Below are 14,898 nucleotides of genomic sequence, written 5' to 3' on the forward strand. Positions count from 1 at the left end.
TCCTATGGAGTCGAGATAAGACGGTCTACCGTATATAAGGACCCGCTGAGGCGTTCACATGCTTCTAGCTCGCAATGGAGAAACAGCTGACTCTGTTGGCGGTCATCCTATGTGTGGGGGCGGGCTCAGCAGCCACGGTAAGTCTGGATCAGTACTTCCCTTGACAAATGGTGTTTTCGACTATTGGACTATTATTCCAACTTTGTCCTATTGTCGTTAAAAGTGAACGCTGTCTTTTGGTGTCCTAGCTGGGAGTGGTGCGCACGGAACTTGGCAGGGTGCAGGGGCAACGTCTTGTCCTCGGGCTCTTCCGCTCTCTGGATGTGTTCAAAGGAATTCCCTTTGCTGCTAAACCGGATACGTTGGAAAAAGCCCAACCTCACCCCGGTTGGGACGGTGAGTTGAGTCAGTCCAAGCGGTGACTAGGCAATAACGCCCAATCACTTTGCAAGTCACCGCTTTTTGAGCACATTAGCAGGATTCAAGATGCTTTATTATTGTCCATTCTTAACACATAAGAACTGGAATTACATTTTGGGCGCAGTCCCACTAAGAGCAGACATACGCAGGGCCGGCCCGTGGCATAGGCCGTATAGGCAAATGCTAAGGGCGCCGTCCATCAGGGGGCGCCACGCCAGTGCCACAAATGTAGGAGAAAAAAATAAATAAATAAATAAAGTTGGTACTATTATTTCTAAATACAAAAAATAATCCCACGTTAATTAAAATGCAAAGTAAAGCCTATTTAATAGAAATATTATTTGTTACAACATTACGCCCCCCCCTCCCTTCCGTATCATGACTCTTTTTGGACGTCACCTCATCAAAAAAACAACACAAGATGTCAAAACGGCCAAAACTGTCAGGTGCCCAGGGAAGAAAAAAGAGAAAAGAAGAAGAGGAGGAGAAACGAGAAAAAGACAGAGGTAGCAGGTAGGTAACGTTAGCCTACATGAAATTATTTGTCTGTTACAGAATGTGATAGTAACCTGGCTTTTTAGCATTAAGCTAATGTTACATGATTCGGCAATTGCTAATCAATAAATAGCTAGTTCTGTTTTAACGTTGGGTTAATATTGTGGAGCGGGCTAAATTGTTATGGAAAATAATAATGTAACGTTAGGTAATTACAGTACTCCCACCTTACATTCCTCAGGGACATTTGTATTAGATCTTTTAAGCAGGTGTTTTTTGTTTACATTGTTATTGCCTTCTGGTTAGCTAATGTTTGCCCTGCAGGTAATAGTCACTTTTCCACCCCTTTATATATTAGGTATAGTTGTAAGCCCAGTTGTTAAAGTGCACATCATTAATGTTAATTAAGCAATATCACATGAGAGGGAATGCTGTTTTTTAATTTGAGCACTGCTGTGATTCGGTTAAAGATAATCATAACATAACATTCTCATATAATATATTATACTGTTACTTTGCATTCTGCTATTCAGCATTTCACTGTAATGATGACAATAAATTGATTGTTAGATATTCATTTTTTTTTTTTGTATTCATTTATTTATTAATTTTTTTTTTTATCTTGTTAACTATTCTGATTGTTAATTTGCTTTCTTTAAGTGAAAAAAAAAGGTCAAAGACAAAGCTATTCGTTTTTTTGTGAGTATATACACTTCACTGCCGATGTGGGGGGGCGCCACCTAAAATCTTGCCTAGGGCGCCAGATTGGTTAGGGCCGGGCCTGGACATACGCTACAGGGAGACAAGACAGGACCGCCAACGGATTAGCCACTTACGGCGCTCGTTAAAAAAGGTGGGAAAAAGGTGATATAGGGAAAGGGGGGAAGTGTAAAAAATATCAGTCAAAGGCTGGACCCTCGGGAGGGGGTCCAGACTGAGTCCAAGGGAAAAAAACTCATTTGCCATAGCACACATAAACATGTTACATATAATCACAACAACTCGCAACAGAAGGGGGGGAGTTGGGACCCTGGAGGCCGGCCTGCTGCTATTTTTTCATTTCATTTTTCATTTATTTATTTATTTCAGGCAATGACATGAAGAAGTACAAGTTGACAACACATAATAATATAAATTGATATAGTGCATGATTGCTATAAAGCGCTATACTCAGCCGTCCATCACCCCGATGGGGATTTAAGCGGTGGTTAAGGCGTTGGGTGGGGGTTGGGGAGTGTGTTTGTGTATATGCCCATTGTCTTTGGGTGTAGTGGAGTTGTGTTCATAAGCCCAGGGTCGTTCTGCATGCAATGCAAGCAAAGTTCGACTTCCAGGTGTCGTTAAGGAGGGAGGGAGGGAGGTCAAAAGCGTCCATCTTTGAAATTCCTCAGGGGATGATTACAGAACAGCCTGTTCTTGTCCTCAAGGCCATTCGGGGGAGTCAAATCGTAGATAAGGATTTTTGTTTTTTCTCGAGCAGACATTACAATGGCTTGCCCGTTCTATTCGTCCATGCTGGCTGCTCTCATATCCAATTTCTCCTTTACAGCAAGCTTCTCCATGATGTGATCCATCTTGCGATTCAGTTCAGAAATCACCCCGGTCTGTGATCCTATTGAGCATGTTCACCTCTGGTATTCTCTTCAGGCATTTTCAAGGCAACAAAGTTCGCCAAGAGATGTGTTCAGATGAGCGTGCTCCAAACGTCCACTTTCGGAAGTGAAGACTGCCTCTATCTCAACATCTGGGTTCCTCAAGGCCGCCATGGTAGGATGTGTTGGGGGATGAATTCCTCGGACGGTAATGAAATAACGACCTTTTTAAAACATGTTTTTAAAGTGTCAACAAATCTCCCAGTCATGATTTGGTTCTATGGAGGAGGCTTCATGGTTGGAGGCTCCATGGGGCCAAACTTCCTCAACAACTACCTTTACAGTGGTCAGCAATTGGCTGACAAGGGGAATGTTATTGTGGTGTCAGTTGGTTATCGAGTGGGGGTCCTTGGCTTCCTAAGCACGGGAGACTCTAGTTTACCTGGTAAGACACTTTTCCAGTTCAGTTTATGTTCTATCAAATAACGGAAACATCTGCCTTGATAGGAAATTACGGTCTTTGGGATCAACATGCTGCCATTTCCTGGGTGCACAGGAATATCCAATCATTTGGAGGAGACCCTGACAACATGACTATCTTTGGGGAGTCGGCAGGTGGCGCTAGTGTCAGCTTCCAGGTACTAACTTAAGTATTTCAACGTAAATGCACCATGTTGTTGAAGTGGGATTACTTTAAAATAACTGGAAAATGTTGGTTTGTCCTCATAAACCCGATAAAATGGATATCTTAATCAAAAGTGAAGTGATATCGTATAAAACAAAATTACAAAGTAATTAAGATTGAAATTATTATTGACTTAACCTCTAAAGGCTTAGTGGCCACATGCGTGGACAGCACCTTTTAGCTCTTATTTCCAAATTTGTGTACACTACTGAATTGGGGTCTTATGGCCACTTATGTGGACACTAATACTGCCATCTGGTGGTGTCAGAAGAGTATAACATACAATGGAATTTGGAAAAAAAAAAGGTGTAAAAATAAGAATTAGCATGTTACTAAACATGAAGTACACGTTTGTGTACTTATGGACTAAGTACATCATATAACAAGATGATTCTTAGTTTTTATTCTAATTAGTGTCCAATAAGCCCAAATAGCAAAGAGAAATAAAAAAAAACGCATGTAAACAAACAGCTTGGGCCTTAAGAGGTTCAAATGTGTGCAGTCTTTGTTTGAAGCTAAATTAGGGTTAAACATTTTGTACATTAAAAAACAACAACTTTGAAACTAAAATTGTAGTTTTCATGTTGAATTTTGAAATATATCTGTGTTCAACAAAAAAACAAGTACTCACAATCTAATATTTAATTACGGTTGGTCTCGATAAATCCTTTATTTTCACTTTTTACTAACCGTATTTTTCGGACTATAATGCACACTTAAAAGTTTTTAAAATGTTGATTTCTATTTACTGTTTTAATTGGTTTTACCCTTTAAAATAGTTTTTAATCATATGTATTTTATATTGTTTTTATATTGGTTTTATATGTATTTATTTTTTGTTTTTATTCAGTCATTGGTGGAGCTAGGGATAATTTTGGAATTTGTTTTTAATATTGTTGTGCAGCACTTTGGAAACATTTTTGTGGTTTAAATGGGCTGTCTAAATAAAGTGGATTGGATTGGATTGGATTAAAACCCTTTTTTTTCTTCTCGAAACTGGACAGTGCACCTTATAACCCGGTGCGCCTAATGTACGGAATAATTCTGGTTTTGCTTACCGACCTCGAAGCTATTGTATTTGGTACATGGTGTAATGATAAGTGTGACCAGTAGATGGCAGTCACACATAAGAAATACGTGTAGACTGCAATATGACTCAAGTAAACAACACCAGCATTTTCTATGTTCCATTGAAAATATAGAACATTACACACGGCGCTCAGAAATCTATCAAAATGTTTTAGTAGGACTTTGGTAAGCTATGAAGCCACACCGCTTGATGGATTGTACTGTGCTTCATTCAACATAGGAGTATTATTATGGTGTGTGTATAAGGTAAGACATATTATCTGCCGTTTTGTTTCGCAATATTATGCAAAAGCAACGTTACTTACCTTCTGGTACCTGCTGATCTGTATTTGGGATCTGCATAAGTCCTGAAAATGTGCAATGCGTCAAACTGCTGGCTACTTTTACTGACGTTTGGTTCTCCATAGACGCAGGAAGTGAACTGACCTGGTGTTTTTTTTTGCTTCACAGAGTCTCTCCCCCCACAGCAGAGGACTGTTCAAAAGAGTCATTTCTCAGAGTGGTGTGGCCCTCTGTCCCTGGGCTCTCAGCAGGAATCCTCACAAAGTTGCACAGGAGGTCTGGTTTGTCATTCAGTGAATAGTTTCCCGATCTATTTTACAGATCTACGGTGTCATGTTTAATTTCATTGATTCACTTTCATTGAAATGGAATTTGTATGTACGGTACTTGCAGAATTGCTACTAGTATAAAACCCAAAACCAGGGAAGTTGGCATGTTGTGTAAATGGTAAATAAAAACAGAATACAATGATTTGCAAATCCTTTTCAACTTATATTCAATTGAATAGACTGCAAAGACAACATATTTCATGTTCACACTGAGAAACTTAATAATTTTTTACAAGTAATCATTAACTTAGAATTTAAAGGCCTACTGAAAGCCACTACTAGCAACCACGCAGTCTGATAGTTTATATATCAATGATGAAATCTTAACATTGCAACACATGCCAATACGGCCGGGTTAGATTAATAAAGTGCAATTTTAAATTTCCCGCAAAATATCCTGCTGAAAACGTCTCGGTATGATGACGTTTGCGCGTGACGTCGCGGATTGTAGCAGACATTTTGGGACAGCATTGTGGCCAGCTATTAAGTCGTCTGTTTTCATCGCAAAATTCCACAGTATTCTGGACATCTGTGTTGGTGAATCTTTTGCAATTTTTTTAATGAACAATGGAGATAGCAAAGAAGAAAGCTGTAGGTGGGGAGCGGTGTATTAGCGGCCGGCTGCAGCAACACAAACACGTAGCGGCTACATCGTAGCCGGTGTTTCATTGTTTACATTCCCGAACGATGACAGTCAAGCTTTACCATTGGCCTGTGGAGAACTGGGACAACAGAGACTCTTACCAGGAGGACTTTGAGTTGGATATGCATGCTTGTGGAGATGGGACAACAGAGACTCTTACCAGAAGGATTATGAGTTGGATACGCGCTACCGTGAGTACGCAGCTGCGGCTTCCAAACATTTGATCGCTTGCCCGTACGTGCGTGCCGCTATGTGCATGTCACGTACGTAACTTTGGGGAAATATATGTGCTGTATGAATTTTGGGGAGGTGAACGATACTTTGGGCTGTGGGATTGAGTGTGTTGTGCGGGTGTTTGATTTGTATTGGCGGGTTATATGGACGGGGAAGGGAAGTTTTTGTTATGCGGGATTAATTTGTGGCATATTAAATATAAGCCTGGTTGTGTTGTGGCTAATAGAGTATATATATGTCTTGTGTTTATTTACCGTTTTAGTCATTCCCAGCTGAATATCAGGTCCCACAGCATCTTCCCTATCTGAATCGCTTCCACTGCCCTCTAGTCCTTCACTCTCACTTTCCTCATCCACAAATCTTTCATCCTCGCTCAAATTAATGGGGAAATCGTCGCTTTCTCGGTCCGAATCGCTCTCGCTGCTGGTGGCCATGATTGTAAACAATGTGCAGATGTGAGGAGCTCCACAACCTGTGACGTCACGCTACTTCCGGTACAGGCAAGGCTTTTTTTATCAGCGACCAAAAGTTGCGAACTTTATCGTCGATGTTCTCTCCTAAATCCTTTCAGCAAAAATATGGCAATATCGCGAAATGATCAAGTATGACACATAGAATGGACCTGCTATCCCCGTTTGAATAAGAAAATCTAATTTCAGTAGGCCTTTAATGGCAGCACCACATTGCAAAACAGTTGGCACAGGGGTTTGGGTATTCGGGAGCGTAGGCCATTTTTTCACCCCCTTGCTATGTAACATATATATTCATACCAATGTTGTCAGGTTGCTGCCAAGGTAGGCTGTCCCACTGATGAGAGGATGGTGGACTGTCTGAAAGCGACGGATGCTGCAACTCTCACCATGGCAAGCCCACGCATTCTACAAGGAACTCCAGACGGTGGGCATGAGCATTTAAAAACCCTGCAACGTACATCCCATAATCCATTGCTGACATAGTAATCCTTGTAGATCCTCTGGTGAACAAACTGGTTCTGTCTCCTGTTGTTGATGGCGACTTCCTGCCTGATCAACCCGGCAACTTGTTCCATAACGCGGCTGAAACGGACTACCTGGTCGGCGTTAACAACATGGATGGACATCTCTTCACGTCCCAGGACATTCCCTCCCTCGGGAAGAAGAGTCAGGAGACACCTGTGTAGGTTGAACTTATTCTCTACCACAAAAGAACACTTTTTCAACTGCTTGTTCCAAACCTTTTTTGTTGGACTGCAGAGAGGATGTGAAGAGACTTCTGGGTGCGTATACAAAGGAGAAGGGCCCAGTTGGGTTGGACATCGCCTTTGCTGGATATTCCGCTGACTGGGGATCGTCACCAAGCCAAGAGACAATTAAGAGAACTGCGGTGGATATCGGGACAGACTACCTTTTCCTGGTTCCCAGTCAGAGTACCCTTTACCGCCATGCTGCAAATGCCACGTAAGTCGAAATGCAATCACAGCTACAACATTACCATTCTAAAGACATTGAATCAATCAAAACTGGACTGTTCAGTTGGTTTTTCGACATTTTGCCTCTCATCCGAGCAGGCTTCATCAGTTCATGCTCGCAGACTTAGACAGGACAGCTCTAGTCTGAGACTCTGGTGCCAGATCCAAAGTATGTATCCTAAACAAGAGGGGACAAAAACCACAGCTCTTAAGATATTAAAAATAGATAAACCTCTGCCAGCACAACAGTCATTAGGATGGGATCACACTCATTCATTTCATCAGTGGTCGAAGGGGGCACCTGAATGTTCCACCACGGATCGCCAATAGGTAAATGTCCTCAAAACTGCGGGAGACATCTTCTCTCATAATCTTCCGAAAATGTTGACTTTGATTGCACAGAATCCTTGAAATTGCCACAATTGCGCCAATACTGAGATGACTAGAATTAAAGCATGTTCACGTAAACACTGCAGGACTTGATGACGCCATGTCTGTACTCAGGTCAGTTTGCAATCACATTGGACTCTAGACACATTTTTTTTGTACTGTGAACGACTACATTAAAAGATCAGATATGACCAAAAAAAAAATGTGAATCTGACATCCTACCCTGCAGTGTTGTGAACACACTGAACGTGCTGCCGTGGTCTTGCTCGACCTTGCTAAGGTAACAGTGAAAACGTAAACTGGATTTTCAGTATAGTAATGCGGGCGTTACTGATGGAACGGATTGGATTGGACAACAATTGGATAAGAAGAATTGCCACCCCAGCCCGTTGGCTCTCACTGCTGGCAACGCCAGAGTGGAAGAGAATCCAGCCCCTCTCGAGAGAACTGGTTCCAGAGCCCTTGCTGTGCGTCGAATTGAGTCCGACTATATCTAGCCGGAACTTCTCAGGCTCCTTCCCCCCCCAGCGAGGTGACGTTCCACGTCCCAAGAGCTAGCTTATGTAGCCGAGGATCGGACCGCCAAGTGCCCTGCCTTCGGCTGCCGCCCAGCTCACATTGCACCCGACCTCTATGGCCCCTGCTATGAGTGGTGAGCCCATTGGAGGGGGGGCCCACGTTGCCTCTTCGGGCTGTGCCCGGCCGGGCCCCGTGGGGACGGGCTGGGCCATCATGCCCCACCTCCGGGCCTTGCTCCAGAGGGAGGCCCCGGTGACCCGCGTACGGGCGAGGAAAATCTGGGTCCTTTGTTTGTATTTTTCATAGAAGTCTTTGAGCTGCTCTTTGTCTGATCCCTCACCTAGGACCAGTTTGTCTTGGGAGATCCTACCAGGGGGCATAAAGTCCCCGGACAACATAGCTCCTAGGATCATTGGGACACGCAAACTCCTTTACCACGATAAGGTGTCAGCTTGGAGAGGTGTCTTCCAATAATTTATAATCATGATGACAGGTTTATTATTATTTATTTGAACTCATATTCCTCAATATTTATACTTTTTTTTGTTTGCCAATGGTTGAGTTAAAGTTAAAGTACCGATGATTGTCACACACACACGAGGTGTGGCGAAATGATTCTCTGCATTTGACCCATCACCCTAAATCACCCCCTGGTAGATAATTTCCCTTTCGAATGAGATTAGATATTTCTCAGTGGTCTGTCGGTGAGGCAACCCGGAACAGAATAATTCAAAGATTGTTGAATGTATGGTGACAGTGATTCTGTCAAACAGGTCTGGACGTACCTTCTCCTACTTGCTGTCTGAGCCCAGCTTAATGGCAGGACCGGGCAGACCCTACCACACATGGGTGGGCGCGGACCACGCTGATGACCTACAGTATGTGTTTGGCAAACCTTTCACCACGCCAAAAGCTTATGGAGAAAAACACAGAGACCTTTCGGGCTACATGATAGCCTATTGGACAAATTTTGCTAGAACTGGGTATGAAACTTTACTGTTTCCGACTGTGTAGGATATTAGGAGCCATGAATGTATCTCACAACACTTATTTCCTTGTTCACACAGAGATCCAAACATGGGAAATCTAAAGGTTCCAGTGACTTGGCCTGAATTTAGCAGTACTGAACATAAGTTTCTGGACATCAGTGCTCAAATGAACACAACCTCCATAAAACAAGAAATGAGGTTGCGTTTTGTAACGCTTTGGACCAGCAGTCTTTCCAGTCTCTCGTCAAGCAGTGCACAATGACTTGAACATAATTTGCTATGCAGATCTGTGAAAGAAACCTAAGCAAATCAGAAGAGAATAAGAATATTGCAAAAAAGCCACGAGCCTTATGCTTTTCAGGATAATTTCTCAGTAATATCAGAATTTGATCCCTTCTTGAATGGCTTAAAATTCTCCAGAATCTGACTGGTGGACACTTCCACTGAATTTCAGCATGAATGTTTCAAGAAGACAGACTTAAACCAAACTTCAATGATGAGCACATATGCTCTTGGTTTTGTTTATTGCAGAGGTTGAATGCTGCCGCCAAATAAAGTCTTGTTGAATGAAGCTCCTGGTCACACTTGTTTTGTTTGAATATGTTGTAAGTGAATGAGTAAATGAGAAATTCTGTATGGTGGAACTTAGAGCTGCACAATTAATCGTATTTTACTTGCGATCACGATTTTGGTTGCTACAGTTAAATGAGGGTGATTGTCATCCATCCTCGGATTCAGGAGGAACAGTGTGGTTTTCGTCCTGGTCGTGGAACTGTGGACCAGCTCTATACTCTCGGCAGGGTCCTTGAGGGTGCATGGGAGTTTGCCCAACCAGTCTACATGTGCTTTGTGGACTTGGAGAAGGCATTCCACCGTGTACTCCGGTAAGTCCTGTGGGGAGTGCTCAGAGAGTATGGGGTATCGGACTGTCTGATTGTGACGGTTCGCTCCCTGTGTGATCAGTGTCAGAGCTTGGTCCGCATTGCCGGCAGTAAGTCGGACCCGTTTCCAGTAAGGGTTGGACTCCGCCAAGGCTGCCCTTTGTCACAGATTCTGTTCATAACTTTTATGGACAGAATTTCTAGGCGCAGTCAGGGCGTTGAGGGGATCCGGTTTGGTGGCTGCAGGATTAGGTCTCTGCTTTTTGTAGATGATGTGGTCCTGATGGCTTCATCTGGCCAAGATCTTCAGCTCACACTGGATCGGTTCGCAGCCGAGTGTGAAGCGACTGGGATGGGAATCAGCACTTCCAAGTCCGAGTCCAGGGTTCTCGCCCGGAAAAGGGTGGAGTGCCATATCCGGGTTGGGGAGGAGATCTTGCCCCAAGTGGAGGAGTTCAAGTACCTCGGAGTCTTGTTCACGAGTGAGGGAAGAGTGGATCGTCAGATCGACAGGCAGATCGGTGCAGCGTCTTCAGTAATGCGGATGCTGTATCGATCCGTTGTGGTGAAGAAGGAGCTGAGCCGGAAGGCAAAGCTCTCTATTTACCAGTCAATCTACGTTCCCATCCTCACCTATGGTCATGAGCTTTGGGTTATGACCAAAAGGACATGATCACGGGTACAAGCGGCCGAAATGAGTTTCCTCCGCCGGGTGGCGGGGCTCTCCCTTAGAGATAGGGTGAGAAGCTCTGCCATCTGGGAGGAGCTCAAAGTAAAGCCGCTGCTCCTCCACATGGAGAGTAGCCAGATGAGGTGGTTCGGGCATCTGGTCAGGATCCCACCCGAACGCCTCCCAAGGGAGGTGTTTCGGGCACGTCCGACCGGTAGGAGGCCACGGGGAAGACCCAGGACACGTTGGGAAGACTATGTCTCCCGGCTGGCTTGGGAACGCCTCGTTATCCCCCGGGAGGAGCTGGACGAAGTGGCTGGGGAGAGGAAAGTCTGGGCTTCCCTGCTTAGGCTGCTGCCCCCATGACCCGACCTCGGATAAGTGGAAGAAGATGGATGGATAGATGGATGGATTGAAAATGGAAAAAGATGGGGGGAAAAAATGTTTTGTTTTGTTTTAGTATGTTTTTTGTTTGAGGACAAACATGACACAAACCTTCCCAATTGTTAAAACTACCACTGTTTAATATGTTTGTGTGTATGCTTCACTGATGACACTATTTGGTGGTGAACATCGTTTTGTCCTACTACTGTGACGCAACAGTTTGTTTACATGTAAAATCTTCCACTCCTTCTTTGTCTCATTTTGTCCACCAAACGTTTTATGCTGTGCGTGAACTTTGTTGATGTTATTGGCTTGTTGGAGTGTTAATCAGGCATATTTGGTCAGTGCATGACTGCAAGCTAATCAATGCTAACATGCTATTTAGGCTAGCTGTATGTACATATTGCATCATTATGCCTCATTTGTAGCTATATTTGAGCTCATTTAATATCCTTTACTTTCATCCTCTTTGTATATAATTTAGTTTTGCAAGTCTCATGACACATTATCTGTATGTCAGATAGTTGTTTGTGTGCCATGTTGTTCCAGACCACAGCAAACGTTACAGAGCTTGCCAAAAATTGTAATAAATCTATTAAAAGAAGACAGCCTGTTGTTTCCTTTAACTTGTACACACACATCTATACCTTTGTACATTAAAAGCCAGTCATTTCCAGGAGTTATCTCACCTTCTGAGTAGCCTCCGATTTACTAATGGTTTCTATTGTTGTAAAAATATGTAGAATAAAAATTAAAATACAACATTTCTGTCAACAAAGATTTGCGTCAGCCTTTGGTAGTAGGCTATTATAACTAATATAGACACTTACATCATGTGTTGCCCTCATTATAACACTTATGTAAGACTTTTAAAGTCATTTTGATAGTAGGCTATTATAGCTAATATAGACACTTACATCATGTGTTGCCTTCATTATAACACTTATATAAGACTTTTAAAGTCATTTTGATAGTAGGCTAACATAGCTGATATAGACACTTACATCATGTGTTGCCCTCATTATAACACTTATATAACACTTTTAAAGTCATTTTGATAGTAGGCTATTATAGCTAATATAGACACTTACATGATGTGTTGCCTTCATTACAACACTTATATAAGACGTTTAAAGTCATTTTGATAGTAGGCTAATATCGCTAATATAGACACTTACATCACGTGTTGCCTTCATTATAACACTTCTATAACACTTTTAAAGTCATTTTGATAGTAGGCTATTATAGCTAATATAGACACTTACATGATGTGTTGCCTTCATTACAACACTTATATAAGACGTTTAAAGTCATTTTGATAGTAGGCTTTTATAGCTAATATAGACATTTACATCATGTGTTGTCTTCATTATAACACTTATATAAGACTTTTAAAGTCATTTTGATAGTAGGCTATTATAGCTAATATAAACACTTACATGATGAGTTGCCTTCATTATAACACTTCTATAACACTTTTAAAGTAATTTTGATAGTAGGCTATTATAGCTAATATAGACACTTACATCATGTGTTGCCTTCATTATAACACTTATATAAGACTTTTAAAGTCATTTTGATAGTAGGCTAATATAGCTAATATAGACACTTACATCATGTGTTGTCTTCATTATAACACTTATACAAGACTTTGAAAGTCATTTTGATAGTAGGCTATTATAGCTAATATAGACACTTACATCATGTGTTGCCTTCATTATAACACTTATATAAGACTTGTAAAGTCATTTTGATAGTAGGCTATTATAGCTAATATAGACACTTACATCCTGTGTTGCCTTCATTATAACACTTATATAAGACTTTTAAAGTCATTTTGATAGTAGGCTACTATAGCTAATATAGACACTTACATCATGTGTTGCCTTCATTATAACACTTTTAATTTTTGGCGGCTCCAGACAGATTTTGTTTTTTATCTTTTTGGTCCAATATGGCTCTTTCAACGTTTTGGGTTGCCGACCCCTGGGTTAGATACTCATCTCAAGTTGTGCGTCTTTGGCTAGTTGCAGACATTTTGTATATAATGTATATGAACTGTAGTATTGTCTTACATTACAAGAGCAACCATCACCAGACAAGCATTATGTAAAATAGCAGCATTAAACCAAATGTACAGACTTTTAATGGATTACTTTTATCATTGCTTCACTGCAAACCAAACGTTGCAAATAAATGCAATTTTTACCGTCGACGTTTCGAGTGCAACTGTGCGTATATGAAGAAATATTCATTATGAATACATAAAGTACATGCACCATTTGAAATATCTGAGTTAAAACACTCGTAAAACAAACCAAAAACAAAGGAAGTAAATGTTCACGTGTCAAACAATGCATTCCTATTGAGAGTTTGAGTTTGAGTTTGAGTTTGAGTTTATTTCGAACATGCATGCATACAACATGATACATCACAATTTCCAGTTTCTCTTGTGTGAACAATGCATGGTCATTGTTGTCGCTTTCCTTGGGTGACCATGATTATAGTTTCCATGGTGACCCCCAAATAACAAACAGAGAGAAAGACAGCTCAGTCTTAGTGATAACTCTTACGCAAGATTTGCAAAGCTATTAAATACATCTAAAGAAAAAAAAAGTTTTGTGATACAGGTGATGTTTTACTTGCCATAATAATAATAATAATAATAGATTGTATTTGTAAAAAAGCACTTTACATTGAGAAAACAACCTCAAAGTGCTACAGTGTATTAAAATAAATAAATAAATAAAAAGATAATACAAATAAATAAAAATACAAACTACAACAGCCTAATAGCCAGAACTAGCACACATAAATCTAAAAAAAGCTTTTTTAAAAAGAAGGGTTTTTAAGCCGTTTTTAAAAGCATCCACAGTCTGTGGTGGTCAGGGAGAGCGTTCCACAGACTTTTAACTTTTTAACCTTTTAACTATCATTTTTAATCCCCTTTGTATTGACGGATGCATATATCCACATTTATCCATAATTAAGAGTTACTTCTTTCTATATTTCTATAGTCATATTTTAAATAGCTAATGTTCCATCTTGTACTGTTTTCATTGTTTTGATCGCAGAGAAGAGGAGTCCTCCCTGCTTCCCTTCTCGGGCCGACTTGAGATAACGGACACAATGGGCATCTGTGCGGCCGTGAGGGCGGGGGGTGGGGGGAGATATTGAAGAGGAGAGTGCATTCCGGGATGTTGTCAGATCAACTTGGGCTACGCATTCGTATGTGTTGTTCGAGGCTGGTCTCTATTCTCAAATATTTGACAATAAATTACAAAATACCTATCCTGTGCTTGGTGGTACATTTGAGTTCAGTTTATATGTCATCTAAGGAACTTGGGACTGACCAGCGTTTTACATCCCACTTGGAGGAACATCTGGTCAAACGCAACAGTATCCTTTTTATGATCTTGTCCCTGTTGTCTTAAAGTGAATTGTTGTTTTACTTTACCTGTTTTGTACAGCGTATTTTATCTGTGAAAAGCGCTTTATTTATTTTTTGGGGGGGACGGCGAGGCACGGTTGGGAGAGTGGCCGTGCCACCAACCCGAGGGTTCCTGGTTTGATCCCCACCTTCTACCAACCACGTCACGTCCGTCGTGTCCCTGAGCAAGACACGTCATCCTTGCTCCTGATGGGTGGTGGTTAGAGCCTTGCATGGCAGCTCCCGCCATCAGTGGGTGAATGGGTGTGTGAATGGGTGAATGTGGAAATAGTGTCAGAGCGCTTTGGGTACCTTGAAGGTAGAAAAGCGCTATACAAGTATAACCCATTTATCATTTTATAAATAAATGTACTTACTTACTTACTAAACACTCTGAAGTGGGATTGATTGATTGATTG

At 41.6% G+C, this 14,898-nt stretch overlaps 1 protein-coding gene across 1 annotated transcript; it reads left to right on the forward strand.

Annotated features, from left to right (window-relative positions):
• On the forward strand, window positions 1-9,699 carry LOC133639083 (bile salt-activated lipase-like). The gene is made up of 11 exons (XM_062032216.1): window positions 1-137; window positions 249-396; window positions 2,563-2,682; window positions 2,755-2,952; window positions 3,015-3,145; window positions 4,732-4,839; window positions 6,552-6,666; window positions 6,738-6,924; window positions 7,002-7,205; window positions 8,899-9,108; window positions 9,193-9,699. Exons 1-11 carry the CDS (start codon window positions 75-77, stop codon window positions 9,374-9,376), a joined length of 1,668 nt encoding a protein of 555 aa, XP_061888200.1. The 5' UTR covers window positions 1-74; the 3' UTR covers window positions 9,377-9,699.
• Window positions 9,700-14,898: the final 5,199 nt, after the last annotated feature.

This window comes from Entelurus aequoreus, linkage group LG21 (assembly GCF_033978785.1).
Source record: "Entelurus aequoreus isolate RoL-2023_Sb linkage group LG21, RoL_Eaeq_v1.1, whole genome shotgun sequence".
Classification (NCBI taxonomy): Eukaryota; Metazoa; Chordata; class Actinopteri; order Syngnathiformes; family Syngnathidae; genus Entelurus; species Entelurus aequoreus.